General features: G+C 55.7%; 8 protein-coding genes across 8 annotated transcripts; 5 read left to right on the top strand and 3 right to left on the bottom strand.

Moving 5' to 3' along the window:
* The first annotated feature begins 456 nt into the window (after positions 1 to 456).
* On the top strand, positions 457 to 1,153 carry B0T26DRAFT_720106 (uncharacterized protein). Its single transcript, XM_060442461.1, has one exon. The coding sequence runs from the start codon at positions 822 to 824 to the stop codon at positions 1,038 to 1,040; it is 219 nt and encodes a 72-aa protein (XP_060292307.1). The 5' UTR covers positions 457 to 821; the 3' UTR covers positions 1,041 to 1,153.
* Positions 1,154 to 2,879: 1,726 nt separating this feature from the next.
* On the bottom strand, positions 2,880 to 4,874 carry B0T26DRAFT_754280 (SART-1 protein; the record flags this gene model as incomplete). Its single annotated transcript, XM_060445811.1, has 2 exons — positions 2,880 to 4,021; positions 4,079 to 4,874. 2 exons carry the CDS (start codon positions 4,872 to 4,874, stop codon positions 2,880 to 2,882), a joined length of 1,938 nt encoding a protein of 645 aa, XP_060292306.1.
* A 643-nt stretch (positions 4,875 to 5,517) lies between these two features.
* On the top strand, positions 5,518 to 5,910 carry B0T26DRAFT_390116 (uncharacterized protein). The gene has a single exon (XM_060434756.1). It carries the CDS (start codon positions 5,628 to 5,630, stop codon positions 5,829 to 5,831), a length of 204 nt encoding a protein of 67 aa, XP_060292305.1. The 5' UTR covers positions 5,518 to 5,627; the 3' UTR covers positions 5,832 to 5,910.
* Positions 5,911 to 6,240, top strand: B0T26DRAFT_390117 (uncharacterized protein). The gene has a single exon (XM_060434757.1). The coding sequence runs from the start codon at positions 5,990 to 5,992 to the stop codon at positions 6,197 to 6,199; it is 210 nt and encodes a 69-aa protein (XP_060292304.1). The 5' UTR covers positions 5,911 to 5,989; the 3' UTR covers positions 6,200 to 6,240.
* Positions 6,241 to 6,253: 13 nt separating this feature from the next.
* Positions 6,254 to 6,604, bottom strand: B0T26DRAFT_720101 (uncharacterized protein). Its single transcript, XM_060442460.1, has one exon. It carries the CDS (start codon positions 6,467 to 6,469, stop codon positions 6,281 to 6,283), a length of 189 nt encoding a protein of 62 aa, XP_060292303.1. The 5' UTR covers positions 6,470 to 6,604; the 3' UTR covers positions 6,254 to 6,280.
* An 874-nt stretch (positions 6,605 to 7,478) lies between these two features.
* B0T26DRAFT_754279 (Six-hairpin glycosidase-like protein) lies at positions 7,479 to 9,713 on the top strand (the record flags this gene model as incomplete). Its single annotated transcript, XM_060445810.1, has 5 exons — positions 7,479 to 7,815; positions 7,882 to 8,251; positions 8,302 to 8,375; positions 8,433 to 8,561; positions 8,635 to 9,713. 5 exons carry the CDS (start codon positions 7,479 to 7,481, stop codon positions 9,711 to 9,713), a joined length of 1,989 nt encoding a protein of 662 aa, XP_060292302.1.
* Positions 9,714 to 11,470: 1,757 nt separating this feature from the next.
* Positions 11,471 to 12,553, bottom strand: B0T26DRAFT_754278 (P-loop containing nucleoside triphosphate hydrolase protein; the record flags this gene model as incomplete). Its single annotated transcript, XM_060445809.1, has 2 exons — positions 11,471 to 12,353; positions 12,411 to 12,553. 2 exons carry the CDS (start codon positions 12,551 to 12,553, stop codon positions 11,471 to 11,473), a joined length of 1,026 nt encoding a protein of 341 aa, XP_060292301.1.
* Positions 12,554 to 13,184: 631 nt separating this feature from the next.
* On the top strand, positions 13,185 to 14,270 carry B0T26DRAFT_390082 (peptidyl-tRNA hydrolase PTH2-domain-containing protein). The gene is made up of 2 exons (XM_060434755.1): positions 13,185 to 13,680; positions 13,752 to 14,270. The coding sequence occupies exons 1-2, from the start codon at positions 13,299 to 13,301 to the stop codon at positions 14,075 to 14,077; spliced, it is 708 nt and encodes a 235-aa protein (XP_060292300.1). The 5' UTR covers positions 13,185 to 13,298; the 3' UTR covers positions 14,078 to 14,270.
* Positions 14,271 to 14,327: the final 57 nt, after the last annotated feature.

Here is a 14,327-nt window from a genome sequence, read left to right as displayed (position 1 = left end):
GCTTCGATTAGCCATGCTCAGCTCTACCGTAGACGCAGGCGCCGGCGCTGATTATACCGCCAACCCTATCGTTGGCGAGAAAATAAATCGCTCCCTCTCCGTTGACGAGATGATAATGTCAACGAAGATGGCAGTAATAAGAGCTCGGCCCCAGTAGAAGAGACGAGCAAGACCTGCGTCAAGATCCTCGCAAAAATGGCCCAGAATTGTGAGCATCGTGTTGCCATGAGGGATTCACGGTTGGCGTTTAGATTCAACGTTGGGCTGTCTAGAGTACGCAGCATCTGGCTGGTTCTGCACTCAAGAGTAGATAGAAAGGTTTATAAGTTGATATCCGCTATCTGTCTCTGTAAGCAACGAGCAGCTTCTCATAACATTTCACGGGCGATAAAGAGAACTTGCCATACCTGAAAAAAAGTGTAAAACTTTGCTTATGCGTTCTTATTATTGTGCATTCCTTGTTTACCTCCCCCTCCCCTCCAAGGACCGCCCCCAAATCCACAACCTCGAACAATCTCCGACCTTCAACAACCCCACAACCTCGATCAATCTCCGACCTTCTACAACCGCGATCAACCTTTGGTCATTCCACCTCAACCAATTTTCGCCTTCCTCACTACACCACTCTGACGCCTCCGCGACCACGATCACTTTGCCCTATTCGTTCGGCGCGCAGTAAGAGAGTCACGATCGCGTGTTGGAGAGAGCCAAGACTGCAACTCGAGACCGAGTACGCATCCCTCGGAATAGCAAAATACACATCATCCTACTCGCCGTACGGCCGGCGGCCGCGGCGCAGCGGCGCGCTCGTCACGCTGTGGATGTTCTGTTTCGTGTTCATCGTCGCCGCCACGTGGTTTATCCGCACGCGCTACGCCGATGCGGCGCGGGGCTATGCGGCGCGGTTGATGCGTGGTCGGGGGGAAGGTGGTGTGTGTGTATGTGTGTATCAATGTGTATTAATGGGCATGACCGGGTGGGGTTGCTTGAGTCATGTGACATACTGTGTTCCTGTGTTACTACGAGCTTATACAATATAGGATGGGACGGGGAATCTACAAAGTTGTTTGTTTGGGAGACGGAAAGGGGCTTGATTATAGACTGCGCGGGAAGCAGTCTGGGCAGCTGTCTGTTGTGAGAGGTTTCTATAGTGTATGTATATATCTTTATTGTATTGTCTTACCATTGCTAATGAGAGCGTGAACGTATCAAACACAATTGGTGAGGGTTAAGGGGCTGTGATTGTTTTTTTTGTTTTGTCTATTTTTCCCGTTTTTTGTTCGGGTTGAGAAAAAGGGTCGGTTTGAATAAGCGTGCACACACGCGGGCTCAGTAGGAATCGTCTTTGAGTCGTCGGCGGCTGCACTGAGAAAATAGACCAAGCGATTGCTGTAGTATTGTGCACACTGTTGTGTTGGTTATAAAAGAATGGGTTGTTGGCTTCGACGAAATTCGTCTGAATAGCTTCATTTCACCACCACCACCACCACAGCACCCTCCCGCTCCCACGGTACAGATAACAGACCACTACTTACTACCGACCATCATAAAATACCTACCTACTTATAGACAGCCTCCCTGTCTACTCGACATACCCCAGGAATCTCTACAGTCAACCACGAACACAACTAACCCCCCCGGCAGGACTACATACACGACAATCCCCCCCTTAACTGTTACATACGACCATACCTGGTTGAGAACTCGGGATCCCGTCCGCTCTCCCCTCGATAAACAGCCAAGGGCTAGACTAGTAGTTGGGTCGGTGACGACCAGCGAATCCCTAGTGTTGTATGTTCATTTTTTCTTTTTACTCTACGGTAGATTGTTTTTCCTTTTTTTTGAATTTCTTTTTTGGTCCCGCCCCTGTTACACTAGAAATGCTGCCCGGGACCTACTAACCTGCTGTGTGTGTAGATGGCACTTCAGTGTGTATATGTGATTTATTAACCTCTCTCTGTCACCTACGCTACCCAAAATAACAAGAAAATCCAAAGACTCTAAGAAGGAAAGACGACTTTCGAGCGCAGCGAGGACAGCCCGCAGCAGCGCCCCCGGAGGGCCGCCGGAGGCAAAAAGGAAGAAAGAAACAAAAAGGACCGTTCAGATTCTATTCTTGACTTGCCAGGTAACGTATTTTATACACCATGAGCTTCTAATGTATATGTCAAGTTTTATGTTTGAGCTTTGCCGGGGTGTTTTTTTTACTTTGCTTCCAAGAGGCGACTTCTATCTAACCATCCAGCCCGTTTCTATAGCTAACACAAAGACAGCCACGAAGAGCCTGAGCTGCGTCTTGAGGCAAACCACAGTCAGCAAAAACTAACCAGGCTGCTAACGTTCTCACCAAGTTCACGAGACAGCCAACCCAGTCGCAAGACTAGACTAGACAGGGGGAGCAGGGCAGGGCACGGTAATTGTCAAACTGCCGTTGCATTAGATGGCTACTTTTCGGGCTTAGTCCGCAGCTTATTACACACTGTGCATTTTACACAGACATGCTACAAACTACAAACTACATCCTCCAGCTGGTCACGTCAGGCTTTAAGCAAGCAGGCAGGCAGTATACCTTCAGGGGGCCGACGGCCCAACACTACAGCTACATCGGGACGTGGACAGCAGGTCAAAGTCAAAGTCATGGTAAGGTAAGGCAGCCATTTGGCGTGAGACCAAGGGCACAGAGAGCAAGAGACCCTACCTTGCAATGCTGGAAGACAGACTCATCCGTGTCAGTGGAACCTTGATAAAAATCATGATATTTGGTGGAAGAAAGAGGGTGGAAGCACCTTGGAAGATCTGCCCAAAAACCCCAAAAACGCCAGGCAGCCCGCCAGTCTATGGCATATCGTATATCGCACAGCACATCGCAATCGCACGGCTCAGGCGAGGCGCACACCGGCCTCCTTGCGCTTCTTGCCCTGGTGCGAGGCGGCGGTGCTCATGCCGACGTTCTGGCTGGCGTCGAGCATGCTCTGCGCCATGCGCCGCTTCTCCTCGGCTAGCCGCTTGAGCCGCTTGTCCGTCTTGCCCTTGCCGCTGCCCTTGCCGTGGAACTTGTGCGACAGGTCCTTGAAGGCCTCCTTGGCGTCGAGGCTGCGGCCGTCATCGTCCACGTACCGCAGCTCCACGTTGGGCCGGTACCCTTCGCGGAAGAGCTGGTCCATGACGCGCGACTGGTGCTGCTCGCGCATCGTGTTCTGCTGCCGCGAGATCTCCTCGCGCTCCCGGATCGACAGCTTGTCGAGCCGCCCGCTGGCGCGGTCGCGCTCACGCTGGTGGCGCGCCTCCTCGTCGAACAGCGTCATGCGCCGGTGTAGCTCGGCTAGGAACTTTTGCTTCTGCCGGAACTTCTCGTTGAGCTCGCTGCCGTTCGTGTCTTCGATGAGGTGGCGGTCCTTGAGGAGTCCTAGCGTCGCGGCCATGCCCTGGCCCACAAGCTTCTCCTCCTCCACGCCCGTCGATATGTCGGCGTGCGGCGTCCTGTCCCGGTCAACAGACTCGCGCTCAGTGTCGGCATCCGCCATCTCCTCGTCGTCCGACGATTCGTCCTGCATCTCTGTGACAGCTTTCGCCTTGGCCGCCTTCCGCTCTTCCAGTCGCTCAGGGTTCAGGGCATCCACGAATCCGCTAATCTCGTCAATGACCATGCCCTTGTCGCCCTCGAGGAATTCGGGCTCCAGAGACTGCGACCCCTCTTCTCGGAGCTGCCTGGCAATGTCTTCGGGCCGTGTCTTCTTCCGTTTCTTCAGGGCCTCCTTCCTCTGCATGGCGAGCGACGCCTGGAGGTCCTCGTCGTCAAGCAAGTTGTCGTCAAAGACCTTCTTCTTCTTGGTGTATATCACGGCGCCAGAATCGACGTCCATTTCTTGGTCATCGCCAGTGACACCCAGGTCGCCTGCAAACAGGGCATCCTCGTCGTCTGCGCGGCGCTGCCTCGTGGTTTTTGACTTTTTCTTCTTGGGCTTCTTGACCTTGACTTCCGAGGCATCGAGATAGTCGGGGTTTTGCGGAGGGGCGTCTTCTGTTTGAGTCCTGGTTAGAATATGCGCTAGTAAGGCTGTGACAGCATGCAACGTACCAAGCACTTCAATCCCTGCAGCCTGGCGCTTCCGCCTCTGAACTGGCGCGTCAAGGATATCGGCCAGCTCTGTCGAGATTCCCGCCCCCTCTAGGGTGAAGACTTTGCGCTTCTTCCCGTCAATCTCCTCGTCGTACTTGGATAAGATGACGTGCTCGGCAGTCTCGTCAATGTCGTTGGGGTCGTAGAGCGGCTTCTTCTTCTTGAGGTCAAGCCTCTCTTGCAGCTTTTCCTGCTCTCGCAAGCTCAGATTCTCGAGCTCGTCGCCCTCTTCCTCGTTCTCTAGGACTCCCGTGTCTTTGAGCGTCAGGATCTGCTCGTTGCCGTCGAGGAAGCTGGCCATGTCGTGGGCGACCTTGACGCCGGCCAGGTTGTCGGCCGTGTGCTGGGCGGCGGCATCGGCGGCAGCCTTCTCCTCGTCAAGCTTCCGCACGGCTTCGATCTTCTTTTGGCGCTTCTTCTGGGTCTTGAGCCACGACTTGGCGTCGAGGTCGTCTTCGTCGTCGAGGTCGGCTAGGCCCCTGCCCTCGAGGGTGGCAAAGCGCTGGGCCTTGTCGCGTGCCTTCTTGACAGCGGCGGCCTTCTCCTCGCGGCGCTTCTTGGCCTCTTCTGCCTCGCGGAGCTTTCGGAAGTTGTCGTAGGCGGCAGCCTCGCGGGTTTCGAGAGTGCTGGCGATATCTTGGTCCTTGTCGGGCGACGGACCTCGTGGTGCGTCGGTGGCGCCGGGCACGGGCAGAGGCTTCATCCCCATTGCCCGGCGCACCTTGTTGATTTCTTCAATCGAGGCAGCATCCATTTTGGCAGATTTGGCGATGTGCCGCGTGGAAGAGGTCGGTGAGACTTTGCGCTGGTTGATGGATCAATCCATCCTCAGGAAAACACAAGATCAAAGTCATGCATGGAACAAGCTTGCGCCCTGCTGCAGCGACGATGAGGCTACTGTAATGGTCTTGGCGGGCCGCCGATAAGATAACGACACAAGCCACAGCTGCCAACTGCCAAACACGGGTTCCACAGCCCACATGAAAATTGCCAAATTTTTATTTATTTTCTACCAACGCCCCACCCACTTCTGCCTACAAAATGCGCCGTTCTTCCTCCTCTTCCAGAATATTTTCGAACCCATCTCTCCAACAGCAACACAGCAGCAGCAGCAGCAGCAGCAGCCAACATGGCTCGGGGTCTTGCAGATTGGCTGCGGACAGCCTCCCCAATCCATTCACCCACACTAATGGGTCGCAATACTCTAGACGGGGAGGAAGGTGAGAAGAATCTGCAGATATTGCCTGTCCACTGCCAACCTCGAGCCGGGCGAATATCAGCGACATATGCTCCAGATGCGTTGACTCGCAACTGGCCGCGCTGCTCGCTGTTGGGAGATGAATATAGATCTCCTTAGCTCGACACCTACCACCCCCCTCTAGCTCAAGCCCATCTCTTGAGCTTGCCCCCCCAACACAAACACAATGGACCTGTGCCCGGCGTTCCTCTACTCGTTAGGGTTGAGCGCTGATGCAGCTCGGTAACAAAGGAGTTGGTGCACTGCGTAATGCCAATCTTCCACCGACAGGCCCTAGATCAACCGAATTCTAGGGAGCCAAGTTCGCCGCAAGGCTTGAGCTTGGTGAAGCAGATACTAGGGGAAGTCATATTCCAATCCGTTCGCCGAGACCGTCGGTCTATGAGGCTGGGGGAAACCATGACCATTACTACATTTATTCCTGGGGCTCTTCGTGACTGCTGTGGATGTTAAGGATATGCTCATGCCTTGTGACTTGGTTGCCCGACTCTATGGTGACTCGGCTAGCTAGATTTACTTGCCCAGACCGTTCGTCGTGAAGTCTTTCTGCTCTTTTCGCTGCATACTGCTCATCTCCGCCTGCGTTCTCTGGGCTTGAACTCCTTCACGCCATGTCGAGAAGGACCGAGGCCTTGCAGACAGACGAGAATCCTGTTGCAGTCGGTGGCTTGGAGTTGCGCCGCGTACGCGAGCTGAACGAAGCTGCTCGGCGTCTTTCGGCGGAACCAAGGCGGGCTCAAGTATTCACACTAGCTAGTGCTACGCTGGGAGGTTTAGACGCCTGGCTGCGATTCCGCGGAGCATATTATGTCAGCATATAGTATACACACGTGTGTCTCGTGCCTGTGTATCACTGCAGAGAACGAATGCAGCGACATGGAGGGTTGGATGGGTGCTTGGCCTCAGCCCTGCTCGGCCGGCGCGAGCTTCCATTCTCGTTCTAGGGGCCGGGGACCCCACAAACCGCCATGATCCGGGTGCCGCAGTGCCAGTGCGGGGGACGTGGGCTGCCGAGATCGATGCATCTTGACGCCCTGGAAGGACCGATTGTGATCTGGTCTAGGCGAGGGGCTCGCTGTTGGGACATCCATCTATGATTCCATTAATAATGGCTAGCTAGTGAACTTACCATTCCTGCGGATACGTGCGTCATTGACGCTGGCACCCAAGCACAGTCGTCTGAAGTCTGAAGTCGCCGTCTGAAATCTGCGCAGTACGGACTACGGTACAGCGAGGGAATGAGATCAAAGCAGAAGAAATGACAACAATCTTGAGTTGGAGACCCTTTATGCAGTGAGTGATGCTGCTCCTAATTTGGCCATGTGGGGGTGCTTCAGTACGGTACGTAAGTTCGAGTTGTAAAGTGTAAATCGAGAGGTCTGGAAGCCCCAATGCTCCTTCCAACAACAACAACTTTACTTCCTCGACTGTGTGTGCCTGTTAAAATTGGGGTTCTATCGAATCTGGGGAAGAATAGAAGCATCACAACCCAACAGCTTCTTCCAACACGCATCGAATGTCTCGACAACCGAGGCAGCAAATCACCAGCGATTCAATGACGGGTGTGGCGCTCTGACCCCCTGCATCGGCTCCGGCAAGACATCGGTGCTTTTCCTGCGCACGCGGCGACGCGATGACCTCCAGGCTTGCCCAATATATTGATTGAACCGAGACCCAATAGCCCAATCCCTGCGCCTGGTGCGTCGACCACGGCGTCGACAGTCACACTAGATCGATTTTGCCAGACCTGTGGGGCCATATAACAGCCAGCTATGACTACGCAAGTTCTTGGTAAAGGGGTATATACGTACAGAATAGTATGGACGGAATAGCCCCGAGCTTCAGTCCCATAATAAATAATAATGGTGTTCGTGGTCGGCCCTTTCCCCACACCACGATACAACACGGCGCGGAGCCGACTGATGCACCCCAGCGAAGCGCAAGCCGAGCCTGCACCCCAGCCCGGCTCCAGTCCCAGGCCCAGGCCCACTATCCGTCCGTGTTTTCATGCTGTGGTCGTCGTCCAGGGGTAACAGCCGCCAAGCCATGGCGGGAAGGGGAACACAAGGTCGACTCTAGAGAGAATCTACAAATATCGCCATGGCCGCTCTCTTTGCCAACAGTCTGGCTCTGCAGCCCTCAGCCAACGAAACCGGCCTCAGCAGCTCACTCTTCCTCTACCAGCCCGCCATGTATGCCCTATCGTCGCTCCTGCTCGTGGGCGCCTGTGCCGTCCAGGCCGTCCTCGGCCGTCACGATGCCGTCCGCGCCCGGAGGGAGGCCGAGATTGTCAAGCGCTCAGTCGACTCGTTCATCCAAACCGAGACGCCCATTGCTTGGAACGCCCTGCTCTGCAATATCGGCACCAGTGGCTGTGCTGCTTCCGGCGCCGCCTCGGGCGCAGTCGTTGCGAGTCCCTCCAAGAGCAACCCCGACTGTAAGTCTCGTCTTGCACGCCCCTCGGCAAGACGCTGCACGCCTGGCTGACACCGCGCCCTCGCAGACTGGTTCACGTGGAGCAGAGACAGCGCTCTGGTCTTCAGGGGTATCGTCGATGCTTTCACCGAAAGCTACGACCCAAAGCTCCAGACCCAGATCCAGAACTACATTGCTTCCCAGGCCAAGCTCCAGGGCGTCTCAAACCCCTCGGGCTCCTTCTCCAACGGCGCTGGTCTGGGCGAGCCCAAGTTCAATGTTGATCTGACCCAGTTTACCGGAGCATGGGGACGTCCCCAAAGAGACGGCCCTCCGCTCAGGGCCATCGCCCTCATCGGCTATGCCAGGTGGCTGATCAACAACGGCTACTCCAGCACCGCCTCGAGCGTTGTTTGGCCTGTCATCAAGAATGATCTCGCCTACACCGCCCAGTACTGGTAGGCGCCCCCGAAAACGCTTGTTCGGCGCGGCTGCTAACTTGCTCAAGGAACCAAACCGGCTTTGATCTATGGGAAGAGGTCCAGGGAAGCTCCTTCTTCACCATTGCCAGCTCTCATCGCGGTTAGTTAACAAACAACTCAAGTTTGCTCAAATCGCACGCTGACAGTGCCTCCACAGCGCTGGTTGAGGGTGCTGCTCTTGCGTCGCAGCTTGGCACCACGTGCGCCGCCTGCACCACTGTTGCGCCCCAGGTTCTGTGCTTCCTTCAGCGCTTCTGGTCGTCGTCCGGCTATGTCGTCTCCAACAGTGAGTAGTTGTCCAAATTATCATGCTACACGGCGGCTATTGTAGATTCCCAAACTGACCACGGGATTCCTAGTCAACGGCGGAGGTGGCAGAAGTGGCAAGGATGTCAACTCCATCATCACCTCGATCCACAACTTTGACACAACCGTTGGTTGCGACGTGAACACATTCCAGCCGTGCAGCGACAAGGCCCTGGCCAACCACAAGGCCGTCACCGACTCTTTCCGGTCCGTCTACGGAGTCAACTCGGGTCTCGCCCAGGGTGTTGCCGTCGCCGTTGGCAGATATTCCGAGGACGTCTACTACAATGGCAACCCTTGGTACTTGGCCACTCTTGCCGCGGCCGAGCAGCTCTATGATGCACTCATCGTGTGGAAGCAGCAGGGCTCCGTTACCATCACCTCGACCTCGCTGGCTTTCTTCAAGGACCTTGTGCCGTCGGCTGCCGTCGGCACATACAGCTCCACCACCTCAACATACACGTCGGTCATCAATGCCGTCCAAACATATGCCGATGGCTACATGAATGTCGTCGCCAACCGCGCCCAGTCGAACGGGTCCATGGCCGAGCAGTTTGACCGGTCGAACGGCCAGCCCGTCTCTGCTCGCGATCTGACCTGGTCGTACTCTGCGTTCTTGACTGCTGCCGCTCGCCGCGCTGGTGTCGTTCCTCCGTCCTGGAGCGCCTCGTCTGGCAACACGGTTCCGGGCTCCTGCTCGGGTCTTTCCGTTGCCGGCTCGTACACCTCGGCCACCTTGACTTCCTTCCCGGCCTCGCAGACTCCCATCTCGGGCACGCCGACCCAGACGGGCACCACGCCGACGCCTACCGTCTGCGCCTCCGAGGTAATTGTGACCTTTAACGAACTGGCGACGACCACTTGGGGCCAGAACATCAAGCTTGTCGGAAATATCGCCGCCCTCGGGAACTGGAACACCGCCAGCGCCATCGAACTCTCGGCGTCCGGGTACACGAGCAGCAACCCGCTGTGGACCGCCTCGGTCGTCCTCCCTGCCGGCCAGACCATCCAGTACAAGTTCATCAAGGTGCAGCCGGACGGCTCCGTCGTGTGGGAGTCGGACCCGAACCGCAGCTACACTGTTCCGTCTAACTGCCAGACGACGGCTTCGACGTCTAGCAGCTGGAAGTAGTGGCTTCTTGGCGGCTGAGATTTGAACGTAATGAGCCACGAGTTTTGATAAAAGGGGGGCGATGAGTATCGACAAATAGGGGGAGCGACGAGGCAATGAAAAGGGACTCGTCAGAAACATTTCATCTTTACACCTCGTTCTTGGATACTAAAATCGGTCACACACACACACATGGACATATATCCGATATTTTTCTTTTCATCTGCCTATATTTAGTTTCGCATATCACGCAACTTTCTACCTGTACATATTGGAATATATTTAACTACTTTTACATTATCAAGTGAACCATATTTTACATTGTCATCTGCGCCAAGTCTCCCGCTCTCTATGTAAGTATCAACGCCAAAGCCTCGCCACTTCCATCCCCACCCAAGGTATTGATTAGGAGAACGTCTGTTCGGGCTGTCAAAAACGTCTGTCTACACTATGTATAGTACATATAATACTAGGACCTAATACGACCTTAGCAAAGAATACCGGTATATATTTGGAAGGATAATATAGGGCTTTGGTTATTTATTTACACTAGCCCTAGAGGATTCTACGCGAGGCCCTCAAGGTTCTCTATCAGAGCTCTAAACTTGTATAGCAGGGCTGAAGACTTCTCTCCTTACACAATCAATCTAGCGATCGATAGATCGCCAACAGATTCAAGAACTAAGATAGCTCGGGGATTTAGCAGAGACCACCGACAAGACTGAGTTGGCTAAGTGCTTGTGCTACGCCTGTAAAGATATTTTCGTCAAGTTTCTCAACGACTTTACGGCGACAGATTCGTCGAGCATCCAATTATTAATTATCTAATTTCAAGCTGAACGCTCGCCCCTCTTTTCACTTGGCTCGTCAGATACTTACTTCCGGGCACAGAACAAAAACAACATACATACAGCCAAGGTTTTTCCAGCCATGGAAATAACGTCACTGACCTCGCGCTGCGAAAGTCCATAGGTATGCTGAAAACTCCTTGTTTCCCGACAAAACGGACGGATCACTTCGAACGGTTCACGGCTTCAGGCCCCTCAACGCCGATAACGACTAAGGAGGCCTGGGCCAGTCCATGACGTCGATACAGACATTGATGACCTGGCCATCAGTCGCCCCACGTGCTATTCCAAAAGTTTTGGACTTCATTTGCCAAAACCCGATAGTCTGTTGGGTGTCAAAAAAAAAGCTTCTAAATACACTGTTCGAGCGGGCCTTGCAAGTTTACTTGGTAGTTGCAAATTGCTAATTGCACTGATTGATTTCAGCCATCCTTGCCCCTTTCTCAAACAAGTAACCGAGGTAAACAAAATATGACAGGCGCCCAAGGTAAGTGTATAGACGGATAGATAGGCCGACAGGTAAACCAGGGCCCGACTCAATCGTCTAATTGTCGTGTCGAGGACGACCACCATTGCGTTACCAATTGATGATAATCTTGCCACAGCAGCCGACATCTTCACGCCGTCTTCTTTTTGCAATTAATATAATGTAATGTGATTATTAATGTTGGTTCTCGAGTCTATTATCTATTTCATGTCGTTGGAATGCAGACAATTAGGTGCAATGCGGAATATGCAACGTAGGCAGGTACTGCATGGGCAGCAAGTCAGGTAGGGTAGGTCAGTTCCAGTTCCCAGGGCTAATGCTCCTCTTTCTCTTTCTCTTTCACTCCATCTCCCGTCTCTTCTGTTCGTGGAGAAGGGCATGGGCAAGCAAGCCGCTCCCGGTCAGACACACGGCTGGCGACAGCCGCCAGACCAGAAAACCCATCAACTCGACATACCCAACACAACCTCCTCGAGCTTGCGCATCAGCGTGTCGACGGCCCAGTCGAGGATGTCGGCAAAGTCCACATCCACATCTACGCCCCCATCGCTCGCTCCCCCTTCACCTGTGGCAGCGACGCCCTGCTGAATGCCAGGCACCAAGATGCCGTAGCGCGCGGCGGCGTCGGGGTCGAGCACGCCGCGCTCGACGTCGCCGCCGGCAAACAGCCAGGCGTGGGCGGCGGCGTAGTTGGGCCACACAATCTTGTCGACGTAGCCCGGGGGGTCCTTCCAGAAGCCCTCGAGCGTCACGTAGCCGTCGCGGGCCTCGCGGCGGCGCGTGGCCTTGGCGCGGCTGACCAGCAGGAACAGCTTGATGTCGATGGCCGACATGATGGCGCGCACCGCCGTGTCGGGCGAGTAGAGCAGGAAGCCGTCCAAGAGGCAGACCTTGGGCGGAGGCGGCGACGGCGACTTAGATGATGTAGGTGGGGAGAAGACGAGGGACCCGGGCTGGCCGGGGCGCAGCCAGGCTTGGACTCGGGCGGCGGCGGCGGCGATGCGCTCGGGCGCAGCCGGGCAGGCGCCGACACTGTTCTGGTCCTCTTTGGAGTCGACTAGGGCTGTCTGCAGGGCTGGGGGCGAGGGTGGGAGAGCGGTGGTGAGTGATGAGCTGGCAGGAGTAGCAGTAGCAGTATTCAAGGGGGTGGGGGGTGGAGGGCAGCAGCCGTGGTCGGCGCGCTGGGATAGAGGGGGAGAGGAACTCGTGGTGAGACTGACTGGGAAGGCACCCGTGGAGCGGATATGGGCCAGGCACTGCTCCATGTCCGGCACCGATATGGCTTCTGGGCAGTCCCAGTCCAGGAGGCCCTCTTTCATGGGGAGTCTAGGACATGTGAGTTAACACGGGAGAAGTGTACAGTAGCTAAAAGGGGGAACTCACTGATCTTCGGTCTTGTAAAAGTCATCTTGGTGGAGAATAAAAGTGCCAGGAAACATGTCTCGCAGCAGCCTGGCCAGCGTCGTCTTTCCGCTCGACGAGCAGCCGCTGATGCCGACGACAACGGCGCGCTGTTGGTCGTCCATGACGGTTTGCCGTGTCTTCACGGCGTGGAGGTGGGGCGATGCGAGGTTATTATTTGGATATTTATTACGTTAGGTTAAGGTAGGTTGGATGTCGGTTGGTTTTCCGGCTGGCGTCTAAGTCGAGCCTGTGGAGTGGACTCGTGCCAAGCTAGGACTGGGGCCGAATCTCTAGCGCGGCCGAGATCCGTCTGATTGATTTGTGTTGCGGTTCGCTTGAATAACTGTGCACTCGAGGGGAAAGTGCTCTATGTGTGGGAGGAGTGGCCTTTGGTCACATGTTGATCCACCTGCGGATTTGTGAGACACGATGGATTCAGTCCATCCGGCGAAGCAGGTTGCAGGTGTTAGCGGCAGGGTGTATGGCAGTTCAGAGGGTACGTACCCCGTGCCTTGCAGATTGAAGGCTTCCAGACTAATACCTACCAGGGGCCCGGTCTAGCGCCAAAGCCGGGCCTGACTGGCGGCAGGCGGGCTGTGTTGCGTCATGCCTGCCCTGCCGCTATAACGGTGTGGTGACTCCCAAACGAACGAGTCTTCCTAATGCTTTTTTTTTTTGGCTCCGCTTGTGGATTTACACTCACCCACACTCGCCCGCCGCGTTCAATACCCCTCGATCTCAACTTTAAAAAGAAGTTGGAAGGAATACACGACTCTGGCACCGTCCCAGCGTGTTTTTGACAGTAATCACAGCAGCCCCCCAACCGCAATTGCCCACGCAGCAACAACAACAGCCACACACGCACTAATGGCGGATCCGCAATCGACAGCGGTGGTGTCAACCGCCATGGTGGGGCTCCTGTCGGGCTTCCTCCTCGGCGTCTACTCGGTGCGCGGCTACCTGATCTCGCCGTCGCTGGCCGAGGAGCGGCGCGCCAACCTCGCCGACCCGCTAGAGAGCGAAGAGTCGGACGTCGACGAGGGCGACACGGTCCTCGACCACGCCCCGAACTGGGCCAACGGCGAGGAGGCGGACCGGCGGCAGGGCTTGCGCGCCGAGGCCGGTGCCGGTGCCAGTGCTAAGGATTCTAAGAAGAAAAAGGCCGCCAAGGCCGTCGCCGCCGAGCCCAAGGGCAACGAGGAGTGCAAGCTTGTGCTGGTGGTGCGGACGGACCTGGGTATGACCAAGGGTATGCACCTCCCCCTTAACCAACTACGCAGCCGGGACTCACGCAGCTAACCACACCACGCACCCCTGCAGGCAAGATCGCGGCACAGTGCGGACACGCGACGCTGGCGTGCTACAAGACGCTGTCGCGAGCGGCGCAAAAAGATGCGCAGTCGGCCGAGGCGCGGCTGCTGCGGCGGTGGGAGCGGACGGGCCAGGCCAAGATCGCACTCCAGATCAAGGGCGAGGACGAGCTGCTAGAGCTAATGGCGCAGGCGCGCAGCCTGGGCGTGACGGCCGAGGTGATCCAGGACGCCGGGCGCACGCAGATCGACGCCGGCAGCCGCACCGTGCTAGGCGTCGGGCCCGCGCCCAAGAGCGAGGTCGACAAGATCACGGGGCACCTCAAGCTGCTGTAGAAGAGGGGCATGGCATGGGATCTAAAAAAATAGAAGAGAAAAAGGAAAAGAGTAGAATGATTCAAGAGCAGCTGCCTTGCTGTCTTATGCCTTCGCGCAGGGAAAACAGCCTCCAGGTCAGGGGTTGATAAACGAGGCGACTGGAGGATGTGGGTTTATCTCTCTGTCTATTGCATATCGCATATTTGCTCAGGGGTAGGTCTGGCGTTGCGTCATCTGTTTGCACGGGGAGTTGGGGCACTGACATTGC

This window comes from Lasiosphaeria miniovina, assembly GCF_030549165.1.
Source record: "Lasiosphaeria miniovina strain SMH2392-1A chromosome Unknown B0T26scaffold_6, whole genome shotgun sequence".
NCBI lineage: Eukaryota > Fungi > Ascomycota > Sordariomycetes > Sordariales > Lasiosphaeriaceae > Lasiosphaeria > Lasiosphaeria miniovina.
Note: the sequence above shows the minus strand (reverse complement) of the source record. Positions and strands in the feature narration are given on the sequence as shown.